The sequence below is a fragment of the Drosophila takahashii genome, chromosome X (genome assembly GCF_030179915.1).
Source record: "Drosophila takahashii strain IR98-3 E-12201 chromosome X, DtakHiC1v2, whole genome shotgun sequence".
Taxonomy (NCBI): Eukaryota; Metazoa; Arthropoda; class Insecta; order Diptera; family Drosophilidae; genus Drosophila; species Drosophila takahashii.
The window spans coordinates 8,149,522-8,163,790 of record NC_091683.1 but is presented as its reverse complement, the minus strand read 5'-3'; the positions used below and the strand labels follow the sequence as shown (position 1 = coordinate 8,163,790).

General features: G+C 40.6%; 2 protein-coding genes across 2 annotated transcripts; one reads left to right on the top strand and one right to left on the bottom strand.

The window, feature by feature from the left end:
* Positions 1-299: 299 nt before the first annotated feature.
* Lst8 (MTOR associated protein, LST8) lies at positions 300-1,828 on the top strand. The gene is made up of 2 exons (XM_017157436.3): positions 300-526; positions 585-1,828. Exons 1-2 carry the CDS (start codon positions 413-415, stop codon positions 1,428-1,430), a joined length of 960 nt encoding a protein of 319 aa, XP_017012925.1. The 5' UTR covers positions 300-412; the 3' UTR covers positions 1,431-1,828.
* Positions 1,829-1,861: 33 nt separating this feature from the next.
* Positions 1,862-6,286, bottom strand: Gga (ADP-ribosylation factor-binding protein Gga). Its single transcript, XM_017157433.3, has 5 exons — positions 6,128-6,286; positions 5,906-6,063; positions 4,170-4,764; positions 2,366-3,348; positions 1,862-2,308 (listed from the first exon to the last, which is right to left on the bottom strand). The coding sequence occupies exons 1-5, from the start codon at positions 6,162-6,164 to the stop codon at positions 2,096-2,098; spliced, it is 1,986 nt and encodes a 661-aa protein (XP_017012922.2). The 5' UTR covers positions 6,165-6,286; the 3' UTR covers positions 1,862-2,095.
* Positions 6,287-14,269: the final 7,983 nt, after the last annotated feature.

Genomic DNA, 14,269 nt, shown 5'->3' with positions numbered 1-14,269 from the left:
TTTTGGTGTAGGACCATTTTTGGCCAAGTTATAGCAAAAAAACAAACAGAAAAAATTGCAAATTTTTACCAAAAACCGAAATCCCAATTTTTCACAAAAAAATAATTCGTTTTTTGACCGTAACAATGAATATATTGATCCAGATATGGATTGTCAACCTTTCTGAACTCGTTAAAAAATTTCCAGTCGAAAAAAAAAATTGCAATTTAAAAGTTTAAATTTGTAACAGTAAAACGCGGAATGCGCTAAGAATAATTACGCGCTTACCAACACGGCGAAACTTATCGATTGGCCAAGACCAACAGTATCGCCCGGCTATCGATAACAGTCTTGTTATTGTAGTTCTTATTTTTTAACAAATGAAAACATCGCGTAAATTGTCAATTAACCGGTGATACAAGGCAACACAAGGATGGGGGACCAACAGCAGCTGATCCTGGCCACCGGGGGCTACGACCACACGATAAAGGTGTGGCAGGCGCACACGGGCAACTGCATAAAGACGATGCGCTTCGTGGAGACCTCGGTATCTATCCTTAGATCCCTATAAATCCCCATATATCTATCCATATCTCATCTTCCAGCAAGTGAATGCGCTGGAGAGAACGCCGGACAAGACGCGACTGGCGGCCTGCGGCTATCAGTGCATCCGGCTGTACGATCTGGAGTCCAATTGCACCGCTCCGGTCATCAATTTCGATGGGGTGCAGAAGAATGTGACGCGTCTGGGCTTCCAGGAGGACGGCAACTGGATGTTCACCGCCGGCGAGGATCACCATGTGCGCATCTGGGACATGATCTCCGCTCCGCCGCATTGCTCCCGTGTTTTTGACTGCGAGGCGCCCGTAAATGCCGCCTGTTTGCATCCGAATCAAGTGGAGATTGCCATGGGCTCGCAGAATGGCAGCGTTTTTCTGTGGGACGTCAAGTCGGAGCGTCACGAGCGCATCGTGCCCGAGGTGGACTCCTCCATACAGGATGTGGCTATCTCCCCGGATGGTCGTTACCTAGCCGCTGCGAATAACAAAGGGAAGTGCTACATTTGGTCGCTGAGCAGTCAGGATCAGAAGATGAGCACGCTGCGGCCTACAAAGAAAATTCCCGCGCACAAGCGCTACATTCTCCGCTGCAAATTCAGTCCGGATTCGCGGCTGCTGCTGACCACTTCGGGCGATGGAACGGTGGCCATTTGGAAGACCGAGGACTTCCAGAAGCCAGATGAACCCAACAAATGGTGCGAGCTGCGCATCGATAACTATTGGGTGTGGGATGCCGCCTTTAGCGCCGATTCCAAGTGGCTGTTCACCGCCTCCTCCGATGGAATTGCTCGTCTCTGGAAGCTGGAGACTAAGGAGCCCATGCGGGACTATACCGGCCACACGAAGGCCATCACTGCCCTGTCCTTCAAGGACGAAATAGTGGGCAAATAGTAGTGTAGCAGGTAGCCGCTAGAATTTAGGCAATTTGTAAGCTTTTCGGCCAGCTGAGTGTTGATTGTCTCCAAGCGGGCGGTGGATTTTCCTGTGGGCAGCAATCCCTTGCATCCTTTTTACACCGAACATCTAAATTTATGTTAATTAGGCGTTGATTTTCTAGTAGTTTTATTCATATTCCTTGTTGAAATTAATTGAAGGTTTTATTTTACCAAAAAACAGTCTCAAAATTATGTTCTATATCCTATTCGTTAAAAAAACAACTGCCAGCTATGCTCATAAACCCATTTAAAGTTCACTAGCCGCCAAGCAAGCGAGACAATCGTTAGGAAATGCGGCATTTTTTTAAGGGGGCAGATGCAACACACCAACCAGAACTGAAGCATCATCAAAAACACAAAAAAAAACACCCACAATTCAAGAGAAAATTGAGAATACCTCTGAAAATGAGCGCTTGGCTTTTGTAGCGACTTTTTCATAATTTATATAAACCTTTGATACATAATTATAGTACGACAATTTGAATAAAAATCTTACGGGCATAAATATACATACAGTACGGAAATTAAGAATCTTTATCTTTTAGATACTGGAAAATAGAACGGGGGAAAATTGACTTTTATCGTTTCGGATGTCTTGTTAAAAGGACGGTAGGCCAGTTTCTAATCCACATAGTCGATGCCCTGGGCCACAATTGATTCCTTGATGGGATCCGGATCGTCGCCCAGCTTGTAGCCCACGATGCAGGTGACATCCACAGACTGGCCAGTGGGATTCAGGAGGAGCATCACCTGGTTAATGGGCGTGGCCGGGCGGAAGGGCTTGTGGGGCGGCATCTGGCTGTCCGTCGGCGGCAGCAGGCGCACCTTGCAGGGCTAAAAAGTTAAGAGAGTTAATACCTTTTTCTCATGGTATCTTAATCATTTACCCACCTTTTTCACGCTCGCCTCGAACTGAAAGTCGCGCACTGGCTGGCGACTCTTGTTCTGCGCCGATATCACAATCACCGACACACGATGGCCGGGCCGATCGCTGGTGAAGTTCAGACTGAGCTGCAGGTCGTCATCGTCCAGCACGATGCGCTGCTCCCCGGTGGCCTGGATATTGTCCAGTTCCACGTGAATCTCGCTGAGAGGCTTGCTGGGGAGGGGAGCCACTGGAGCCGCCACTTCTTCGCTCTTATCCACATCCTCGCTGAGCAGGGGAACATCATCTACCGGTTCGGAAGGAACAGAAGGGAGAGGGGTGATAGGAATAGGAGCAGCTGCCTCCACCTGCATTCGTTCGCGGGCCAAATCGTTCAGCGTTAGCTTCTCGGGATCCCGCTTGAAGCTGGGCATTCGCTCCTGGGCGGGCAGAATCTGCTGGAAGAGCTCCTCGCTGAGCATATCGATCTGCGGCATCTTTCTAGCTGTTCCCGGTACTTTGCTGCCCTCATTGCCATTCGCCAATCCCTCGGTGGCGGAGTTTTGGCTGAGAACCTGCGGCTCCAGCAAGGTGTTGGCATTCTGGAATGGCTGCTTTGGCTGCAGCTTGGCTTCGCTTTCGGCCAGAGCGCTGCTGAAGATGTCACTCAAGTCGGCCAAAGGATCTCCACCACTGGAGGATGTGGCTGCTGTAACATTGGAATTACTGCTGGCGGTATTTGGTATGTTTGTGGTTGCTGCCGGCGGACTTTCGCTGCTGCTGCTTCCACTGATCAGCAAATCCCCCAGCAGTTCGTTTAGCAGCAGGGCATTATTGGAACTAGCAGCTGCTGCAGTTGAACTGCTGGTCGAAGTGCTTTTTGCCGAGGATGTCGATGTTAGAGTACTGGTGGTCAGGGCGGGAGCAGTGCTCCTCGTGGGCGAGGGCACCAGTAGCTTGTAGCGCTGCATGGTGGTCAGCAGGGCGCCATTGGCATCCAGGGTGTCGGCTGTGAAGATAGATTCAAGTGGTTAAGTAACTAACATTGTTAAAACAAATCCGCGAATTCTTAAGGGAATAATCTAAAATAGTTAAAATAAAATTCTCTAAAGAATTCGCGGATCACAGGTGTGAATAAGAAAGGAAGCTAGCTTGCAGATCATAGCTATAAATTTACAAATCGAATAAAGGGTAAATTTCTTATTATTTCTCATTAATTTTTCGATCGTTCCTGTGGCATCTATGTGATATAGTAGTTAGAATTTGATAAAATTAAAATTGAAATTCAGAGTAAATGATAATACAATAAAAACCAACGAAGCAATAATCTATTTCCTATTATATTCCCATAAACTTTCTGATCGTTCCTATGGCAGCTATAAAATATAGTGTTTCGATTTTGATAAAATTTAATTTGAAATTCAGAATTATATAAAAAATCATATTTCCAAAAGTAGGAGGTTATTTGTTAAAGGACAACCAATATTTAATTTTTTAAAATTTTTTTTTTTGGGTATTTTCCTATGTGAGCTATATGATATAGTTTTCCGATCCGGCTCGCTCCGATATATATACTAACTGCAAAAGAAATAAGACTTTTGGGAAAGTTTTAGCCTGATAGCTTTAAAACTGAGAGACTAGTTTAAGCAGAAACGGACAGACGGACGGACAAACGGACAACGGATGCTGATCAAGCATATATATACTTTATAAGGTCGGAAATGTCTCCTTCACGGCGTTTTAAACTTCTGATTGAAATTCTCTAAAGAATTCGCGCATCACAGGCGTGAAAAAGGCCACTCTGATGCCTCTGGTGATGGTGATTCTTACCTACGAGCTGGGCATCCGAGTCGTCCAGCAGCTGCGGCAGATGCTGGAAGATGGGCTTGTGCTTCTTGCAGCTCTTGTACAGCTCGTGCAGCGTCTCGCTGACGTCCTGGTTGGAGGGGTCGTAGGTGTCCAGCATCTGGTTGAGCAGCTGCATCGTCTCCTGCACCTCGCTGAGGACCAGACGGTGCTGGGCCAGCAGATCGTTGCGTCGCGCCTCCTGGGCCATCCGATACTGCAGCAGGATGTTGGCTCGCTTGTAGTTCTCGGGATTGTTGCTCTTGATCAGCTTGGCGAACATGGCCTCGTCGATGGTGCCGAGGACACTCTCCCGCTTGGCCACCGCCGCCTCCGTGGTGCCGTGCTCGATGTCGCCCTCCTTGCGCAGCATGTCGTAGGCGTCGCGGATCTTCAGGCGCTGCGGGAACTCGGTGGTCCACAGCAGGAGGCACTCCATGATCCGCTGCTTCACCTCGTGCGGCGTCTCGGCGCCCATGTACTTCTTCGACACCAGGCGGATCAGTTCGTTCAGGAACCGGAACTTGGCCGCCTCGTCCTGGAAGTCGTCGCCGCACTGCGTCATGCACTCCTCCAGTAGCTGAAAAAATTAGGAGTTTTTAAAATCTTAAGGTATTTGTATATAATTTTTATTTTATTATATATTTAATAAATATATGTAAATATTTTAAACTTTGTTAAACCAATAAAATAAATACACTCTTAAATAAGGGATTTCCTTAAATACTTATATCATTTAATTAAAGGCGTTTAATTAAAAACAATAAAAAAATAATCATTAATTAGTCAAAACTTTAAAATATCTAAATAAATTTATTTTAATATATTTGCTAACAATTTTGTTTTGAATACTGCATATTCCATTACAAAATTTTAAAACTTGAATGATACAAAATTTAAAAAATAACGTATATATCATTTCTCATTTCTGTTTTTTATTTATTTAAAAATATAAGTATTAAAATGGCAAATAAAATAAACGATTTAAAATATGATATAATGGATATTATAAATTGTTTTCTTTATAGGGGTATAAGAATATTATAAATTAAAATGAAATTTAAAAGGCAATGGAAACACAAAGAAAGTTTACGATATTAACATATTTTAAAACAACAAGCTGCTGGATTTTATATTAGATAATTTGTTAAAAATAAAAATAAGTACGTGCAGCACAAAGGAAGTTCCTTTGGAGTAAATGACTCATAACATATTTAAAGAAATAATTTATTTACAAAAAAAAAAAAATTTTTATTAGTAATGGAAGCACAATGGAAGTTCCTAAGAAGTTAATATGCCTAGCTTATTTAAATAAATTTTTTTTTTTGAGTAAATTAAATTAAATAAGTAAATGAAGCACAATGGTAGTTATGAAAATGCCGCTATCTGTTGCATATTATTTTAGCTGCTTTTGTACCCAGGTGGCAAAACAATACAGTGCAATACATGCGCACATTTCGACCACAAAATGATAACAATATATTGCTATTGTTGTTGTTATTGTTTTTGCTGCGAATGGAACGCAGCCACACAAGTGCGTGTGTTTTTGTGTGCCTTTCGCCCACTGTACGGCCCACTGTGCGCCGGTGTTTTATGTCTGTGTGGGTGAGTGGGTTCAGTGGGCAATCATTTAGCCCCACACACACATGTACACACACCCCTTTCAGAAAAGGGGGGTGATTTTTAGGAAAATTAAAAAAAAAAGAGGAGTAATCACGTACCGAAATCGCTCGCGTTGCCTCCGTTATATTGGAGGATCGCACCTTGGCCACAATCATTTCCTGCGCCTTGTGGACCAACTGGGCGTTGCTTTTGACCACAATGCAGAACATTTGCACGCCCAGTTCGTCGATTTTCTTAGCCGGATTTGTTGCTCTCTCTGTGGGGAAAGAAAAGCGCTGAATTTTGGGGATTTACGGGGGTGAATTTAAGGCCCCACTTACCCAGCATCTCCTCCATTATGCTCTCGTCGGTTGTCATTATGCGGGGACGGGAATACCGTTATGTTGCATTAACTGGGGGATATACAATATTTGCGGTGATTTCGAACAACAACCATTGTTGCTTGAGATGGCACACAAATCTATATCGCTCTTTCTCCGCCTTTATAAGCTTTCGATAGGCCAATGATAGCGACTATCGATGTTTCCTCTTCTCTAAGGGGGTTGGTGTCCTCGCTAGGCTTAGCCGAGTCATCCTCCCAATATATAATATACCAAAAATACTGAAAAATACTGTTTGTAGCGCTGCCATTCTCTATTAGTGCTGCCACTTAAACGTTGCCACTTGGGTTTAGCAAAATGACCGTTGATTTTTTAAATCTCTTCAATAAATAGAAAACTAGTGCTTGTGGCGCACTAAATTTTACCAAAATATTGGGTATTAAAACGGACACCAAAGAAATTAAAAAATATAATATAATCTTCGCAATTATCTCATAAATATATGTAATACTTGGAAACTGCAATCAGTTCATTACCATTTACAGACACAAACGCAACGCTTATGTAAGCACATGCAAGCACGTGGCGCCTCTGTGTGTGTGTGCGTGGGCAGCAACCTGTGGCCATTTCACCTTAAGTTAACCTTTCGCCAGGACATCGCGCAGGCGCCCAAAATCGTCGGGCTATAATTAGAAGCACTTGCATCATCATCTCGACGGGGAATTGGAGTCGGAATTGTTGCCCCAAAACGGTTCACGTGGTGGTGGGGTCATGGTGTTTTGATACCCATTAGTTGTGATGTAAGAAGAAAGAAATATTAGATTTCCAGTTTAAGAACGTTTAAAAAATGAATAAAAAATCGTAGATGTTTAAAATGATCTAAAAAATTGGTTGGATATAAAATATCAAAACTTTGACTAATAAATGCCGACAAGTGGTCTAAAATTCACTTAAAATTTAATTAAAGGTTTGTCAAGGTCACCGACATAGTACATATGTATGGGAAAATAATACATTTCATCAAAGGCAACAGTGCGTATGCGTGATAAAAATTGCAAAGTGACGCCACAAAGTAGGCAACATATTTTGTTTAGCGGGTATCTCTTAGTCGTGGTTTCCAACTGCTGTGGTTTTTTTTCTGTTTTTTTTTATCGTATTTTCTGCGTTTGGCAACACGTGCAGCACTCACTCACACACACACATACTCGCGTAGGAGGCTCGTCACCGGCCTGCGCATGTGTGTTGGTGTGTCGGTGTGGGCCGCCGCCAGAGAGAGAGAGAGAGCCGCACTCTCTCTGGCCAAAACTGTTATACCAAAACCAGTTTACATGCGCCGCCACGTATAACAACAAAAGCCTCTGCCGACGCTTCTGCTCAAAAAGGACAAACTCAAGGGCAAAACACAATGGAAACAGAAAAAAAACGCGAGAAAAATTAAACAGAAAACTAGAAGAAAAACAACAATTACGGCGTGTGTCTTGCAGTAATTTCGTACGCCTGACTTTGATAAGTTCGCCTTGATTACCATACTCGGGCATATGGCTATATATACATACATATACGTAGTGGGTCCAAAACTACATAATTCTAGATTACACAATCAGTCCCGGTTTTTGTATCAACTTTTTCCGTTGCCACTCCCACGCTTTTTCTCGTTGGGAGAGGATTCAGCGGGTGTGTGTGTGTGTGTGTGTGTGCCGACTGACACACTTTTTGCCCTCTCCTCCCTCTCTCTTTCTCTCTTATCTCGCCCCCTTTCTTTCTGGCACGTGGGCGTGTTTGAGCCTGCCCTTTGAGGTTATGTCCGCTGATTGCATATTTGAGCAACTGCCATTGATTAACCATCAAGCGAACTGGCGACAAAAAAGCGAGGGAACCGAAATAAAACACTCAATTGTGTGTCCGACTATCTCTATCTGTCGCCTGGCCCTTTGTTAAGTGCCGTTATTGATATTGATTGGCATCGACGAGCCAGTTGGCCAAACTTTTCCACTCACGCAAACAGCTGGTTTCAACCGTTATCGCTGGCAAACAAATGTCCCGTTACGATAAGGTTTTCTAACCGGTTTAGCAAGCAAACAAATAACCGATACGATCAGTACGTTAAACTCGACCGTTTCGGTTAGCAAAGAAACCAACCTATACGATCAGATTAAACGGTACCGTTAGGAAATACATGATATATTTTACCCTTTACCAAAAAAGTTGAGTATGAAAAATAAAAAAAAGGTTATACATTTATAAAAACATTTATTTACTTGTTTTCCTCAAACAAAAACTATAGTTTAGTAAGCAAACAAATAACCGATACGATCAATAGGTTAAACTTTACCGTTTCGGTTAGCAAAGAAACCAACCAATACGATCAGATTAATTATTACCGTAAGGAAATACAAGATATATTTTTTTAAAAACATTTATTTACCTATTTTCTTTAAGCAATAGCTATAGTTATAGCTTATCGAATCCGAAGCCATTAAAATATGAATGAAATTTGGACAGCATCGTATGATCGTTTGGGCTTAGGGGCTTTGGGGATCAATAAACACAACGCTATAATTGGCAAACTGCGTTCAAGCCATAGGAATGCGATCAGAATGGCCCACGCCCACTGCACCCCCGCCGAGGCACTTGAGATCTCAAGGTTATTGGAATTATCTCGGCACTATCGATCACCGTTCGCATTGCACTCGTAGGCCTGCCCGTAAAATATTGCCGCATCCGGAGTCTGGAACGCAAAGCTTATCGGGCGGGGGGCAAAAGCCGATCGAATTCCTTCGATAGGGAAAGTTCTGGCCCGGCAATATTTGATTTATGCAATTGTATACCACCAACGGCTAGACCATTTTAATTTCTATATATTTCCTTTTTCGATTTGATAAGCGGACCCCGGGGAGGAATATTCGTTGGAAGTACTTGACAAAAGGAATGGCTACATTTTTTTTTTGGGGGGCCAATCAATGCCAATGACTGTGTTTATCAATCTCGGGGCCGAAAATAGTAAATCCACTCAGTATACAAAAAAAAAGAGACTGATTTTTGGAAGATATATAGAAAGAGATAGTACTAAACGAAACAAAATAAAATAAAACATGAATTAATTACTGCTTGACAGCAGAGGCGAATTTTACTACATTTTGGAGTACGCATATAACCCCAATGTCCGGGTACGTTAAATGCTTATCAGGGGTTCTGTTCTGAGTTCTGGAGGGGTATTATCGGCGCACTGGCTTTTGCACTTTTACTTTCATCCATCGGACTCGTTTGGGAATCACGTCGATTGGGGTGAATTGACTTTATCGCCCGGCCAGATCTCTCAGCACAACAAGCCTTAATGGAACTGAGTTTCGGGAAGGGTAGATAAACATTAGGTAAATCAGCTGTGGTCACAAGTTGGTAAAAATAAAATAGTTATAAGATATCAGAAATGGGTAAAAACAGGTATACCAAGTTAAATTTAAATATTATTATCTGAAGATTGCCACTATTTTCCCCATGAATCAGCCCCAACTAAAACTTAATCTTATAATATATGAGTCAACAAACGCGTATAGTAAAAACCATTATGGCTAGTCGCTCCACAAGTACATAGTAAATTCTCGCTGTTAATCAAAGGGACCGATTTCCTAGTGCGCCAGTCAATAAAAATAAAAACTACAGAGGTCCATTCATTGGGGTCCAAAAAAAAAACATATGGCAAAAACTTGTTGAGCCGAGCATTACCATTTGAATTCGCTTATCAGTCAAGTGGGGGGTATGAACAGAACTAACTTTAATGATCTTCGGTTGGGCAATCTTTATAAAACTTTTTTTTTTTTTTTCATATATATGATATGTTCACTTGGAGAGCAAAGATTATTGCGTATTTATAGCTGGTCACTTTTGGAACTTGGGTTCTAAAACGGGAAACGCTCTTAAGTTTAATCAGCCTTCCGCGACTTATAAATAGTTTATTAAGAATACTTCCCAAGTAAACCCGTGGTATTTACTACATAATCCCACCTTAACCTTGCTTTAACCTTCCGAAACGATATCGATTAAGGGTATTCGCTGCTCCTCTTGGATCCATTTTATTCCATATATGTGGGCTTATCAACTTGAGGTTCGGCAACAATTCTAATTACACTCCCAATGTGCTTGACATGGGGCCACCACCACCCAGTGCTTCTCCCACAAAAATTCGCACAAATTCCATTGTCGAGTTTTCGTGAGTTTTATTCTATATGACCGATCATAAATATGTTTATTGTTTATAATCGTAAACAAAAAGCGCAAAAAGAGGGTTCAGCTTCGAGGTGTTAAAATTGAGGAGGGCTATATTATAGATTGCTTTGCCACTTGACCTGCGCTAATCGAGGGATCTGGAATTTTTATTCGACTTCCCTCAAATATATAAATATATTTCCATATAAATACCTTCGTTTGGTCCAATTGAAGCTACATCCCAAAATATTCCATCCGCAGTCAATATAATCCCAAGTTATCGTTAGATTTACATCTGATACTTATGCAATAGCCCCACTCAAACTGCGTTTTACGGCAATTGAGAAGCGGAAGACAACGAGATCCAGTTCGAGATCGAATTGCATTGCATTCGTTTTTGTTTGTTTGCTGCTTTTGTTTTCGTATACTGCAGTATAGTACATTTTTCAGGTAATTATCGTAGTATATATGGCCCTGGCTGAATACTGAATAGTTGCTAAATGACTGGGCCCAGTGTTTTGTGTTTTGTTGGCAAATGAATGAATGAACCAATGTGGGGGGTGTAAAAGTGCGCCCTGTAGTTCGGTTCAAAGTTCTGAGTTCTGTCGTGGGGTCACAGTCGTCCGGTTAGTCACCTGTAATCGAAATGATTGCTCAATAAATAAGTAGTATGATATGAACTTTGAGTTCCTGACTGAATGTTCTAGAGATTACTAAGGAATATGGGTAGATAAAATCTAGAAAACTGTTCTTTATTTTAATATTATTATTATATCAGAGTTATTAGTAGCATATGATGTGAACTTTGGGTTCCTAACTGGATGATCAAGAGATTACTAAGGAATATGGATAGATAAAATCTAGAAAACTATTATTTATTATTATATTATTATTATATTAGAGTTATAAGTAGCTAATGATATGAACTTTGGGTTCCTAACTAAATGATCAAGAGATCACTAAGGAATATGGGTAGATAAAGTCTAGAAAACTATTTTTTATTATTATAAGATTATCATAAGATTTCAAAACTCAGGGTTGTATGAAGATAGATATAAATGCACTTGCACTAGCACTATCTTATCGAAATAAATACCTTCTCTCTGGCTTATCTTTCTGTTTATATTCCAAGAACTAAAGATATACGATCCGATTTCGAAACCGCAGCAAATTTCCAGGGAGTGCATAAACGTCTGGACATTTGGAGTACCTCGGGTTCGGGGTGTAGGGTGCTCGCTTTATGAGAAATGCAGAAACGTGATCTATTCCCTGTTGTCTCACTGGCATTCTCTGTGTGGCTATCAGCCGAGCTGTGTGTGTCCCATTTGCACTCAAATTGGCCAGTTGTTTACGTTTGCCGCTATTGGTTATTGGCTATTTGTTTTTTGCTTTGCTCCGATTTGTTTTGCTAGCTCTCGATTCTGTTGTTATTGTTTATAGCGCCCCAGAAAGGTGTTTAATTTATACCACACACGTCCATCCGCCCACGATTCACACACGATCGATGCCACAGAACGGAGATTTATTGGGTTCGAATTTCCCCACTTGCATAAACAACAATTTATATTAATAATCGATACTCCCATTGGTACTTAACTTTAACCGGAGGTTACTGCTTCTTTAGCTCTAAGAACTTAATTTAAGGTCACTTTCATAAATACTCTTACCATATCCACATTACAATATAAATTGATCACTTTAACCAGAGGTTACACAACTTTAAGAGCAATCCATTTTAACCGGAGGTTAAAAATATATGACTTAAATCATTACTAAGATATTATATAACTTTGAGTTCCCCCATTAATATTCCCAGCGATGCCTTTCAATCAGCCACATCATCAATTCCTCCATTAATAGATCATTTTGCTGAGCAAACAAATTCAAAAGAACTGCTAACGAAAGTCTCGTGTTTAGCCGTCTGCCAATTGACTCAAGTGTCTGGATCAAATAAATTTGTATGCCCAGCAAGTTCCTCCAAGTAGAGTGGTCCATTAATTGAGACGAAAATACCCGTAGTACCCGTAGTGCCCATAGAACCCGTTTCCAGCGGTTCGGTCCGCTAAATTGGTCTGTGGTCCCGTGCATTTGAGGCAAACGGACCGAGTCGTCGCACTTTCATTCAATCATTCAATTCACTTACATCATCAATTGAATGGCCATGACCATCGTAAGGTCTCGCCGGAGGCAACTGTACTGTTTTTGGCCTTGGGCACTGTGTAAACTTGAAATCCGGCTGCGGATGATCGGGTGTTCTAATAACGGATCCCAAGACAATCGTATCATTACTTAAGTTTTCTCATTAAATATTTGTTGTTTGGATTTTTGTAATGAGATATTATTAACACTTCGCGAAGCAAAGCGATTCCTTTTGAGTGATATATGAAGCAATATAGAATTAAGAACTTTTTTACATTTTTTTCAAGACTAGTTCAATTAACTTTTATTATTGTTTATGAGCCTTAAGTTTTAGATTTGAAATTTTAAATTATTGCAAATTGTTAACTTTTTGCTATGCAAGTTGTTGAAACATTTAAGCTTTTGTAAATTAAGAAATGCTTTGTTTTTACACAACTCAAAAATAACCTGGTGATTGATGATCCCCATACGATCTTCATCTTAATTACCCGTATTATATCACTCAATTTAGTTCATCTCATACGGTTTTTTGTATTGTTTGTACTTTCCCTGCTACTTTAATTACTCATTTTTTCTGGGCTTTTTTTTCTGGTGACAATTACTTGTATTTTTAGTTTTATTTGAGGTTTTTAATTGAAATGTAATTAAAGCAATTTAGCAACAAATTAATTGTTCAAAAATTCCCAGCAAAGCACACGATCGCCGATCATACTGGCACTCAAAAGTATTCAACAACCAACAACAAATTGTGTTCATGGCGCAGAAAAACAAAAGAGTTATAAACTAATAACCCCAATTATTCGCAGAAAACAACAGCCATAAAACAAGATCGCCAAAGGAAGTGACGGCAACCATCTGTGGATGATTGTTGATTGTGGTTTTTGAATGTTGGTGTAGAAAAATGTCGAACCCAGTGGGGAATTTAGTTAAAAAAGTTGTAGTATGTAATTTTGATTTATAAACCCCTTCTACCAATATTATGTTTTAAGTAGAAGATATAGCTATAGATATAAACCTTCGCGACTCTTTAAATACCCACATATTAAGCGATTATTTGCAATCTTTATTCGCCATATCTTGGCAATCGTAGAATATTGCAATTGTCAAGTCCAAGCTACCGAGTGCGAAATCAAAGGTTTTATCACGGTTGCCGAACGATAAGATTTGATATCTGAGATATGGCCCTGGTTATAGGAAAAGAAAGAGAATGTCAAAGAATGTCAAACCAGAAATAGAACTTGAATTTGATAATAGCTTTTATCAAATGTACAGAAACGAGAAATGACTTTGCTGAATCCATAAAACCTTGTTACATCACCCTATTTTTAGCGATTTCATGTTAATCACAAAGATTTGATTAGCCCTTTTTCGGTATCAAGACTCGGGAGAGCAATCAAAATGTTTGTGGTTACAATCAAGTTTTCATGACTTCAACTTTTTTCCCGACTTTTTAAAAATAATTCCGATTTAAATTGGCAACTGGGTAGTTGGTTCCTGGAAAATTGTCTAGCCCCTTTCACCTCCCCAACATTTCCATTGGCGCTGATCTCCTTCCTGTCATTTGATGTTGATGCCATGATTATATGTGAATTGCATTTGTCTAAACTGGTTTAAGTCTTTCGACCTGCTTTAAGATTTCGACTTGAGTTTGCATTCCATATCCGCTAGTGAAAGCTTGATTCACGAGTAACAACTAAAATATGTGGGAAAAGCAGTCAAAGAAAATATTGTAATCTCAGTGTGACCATGCTAATAAAATTCTGTCTAAATTTACATGAGGCTGTAAGGTCACACTGTATA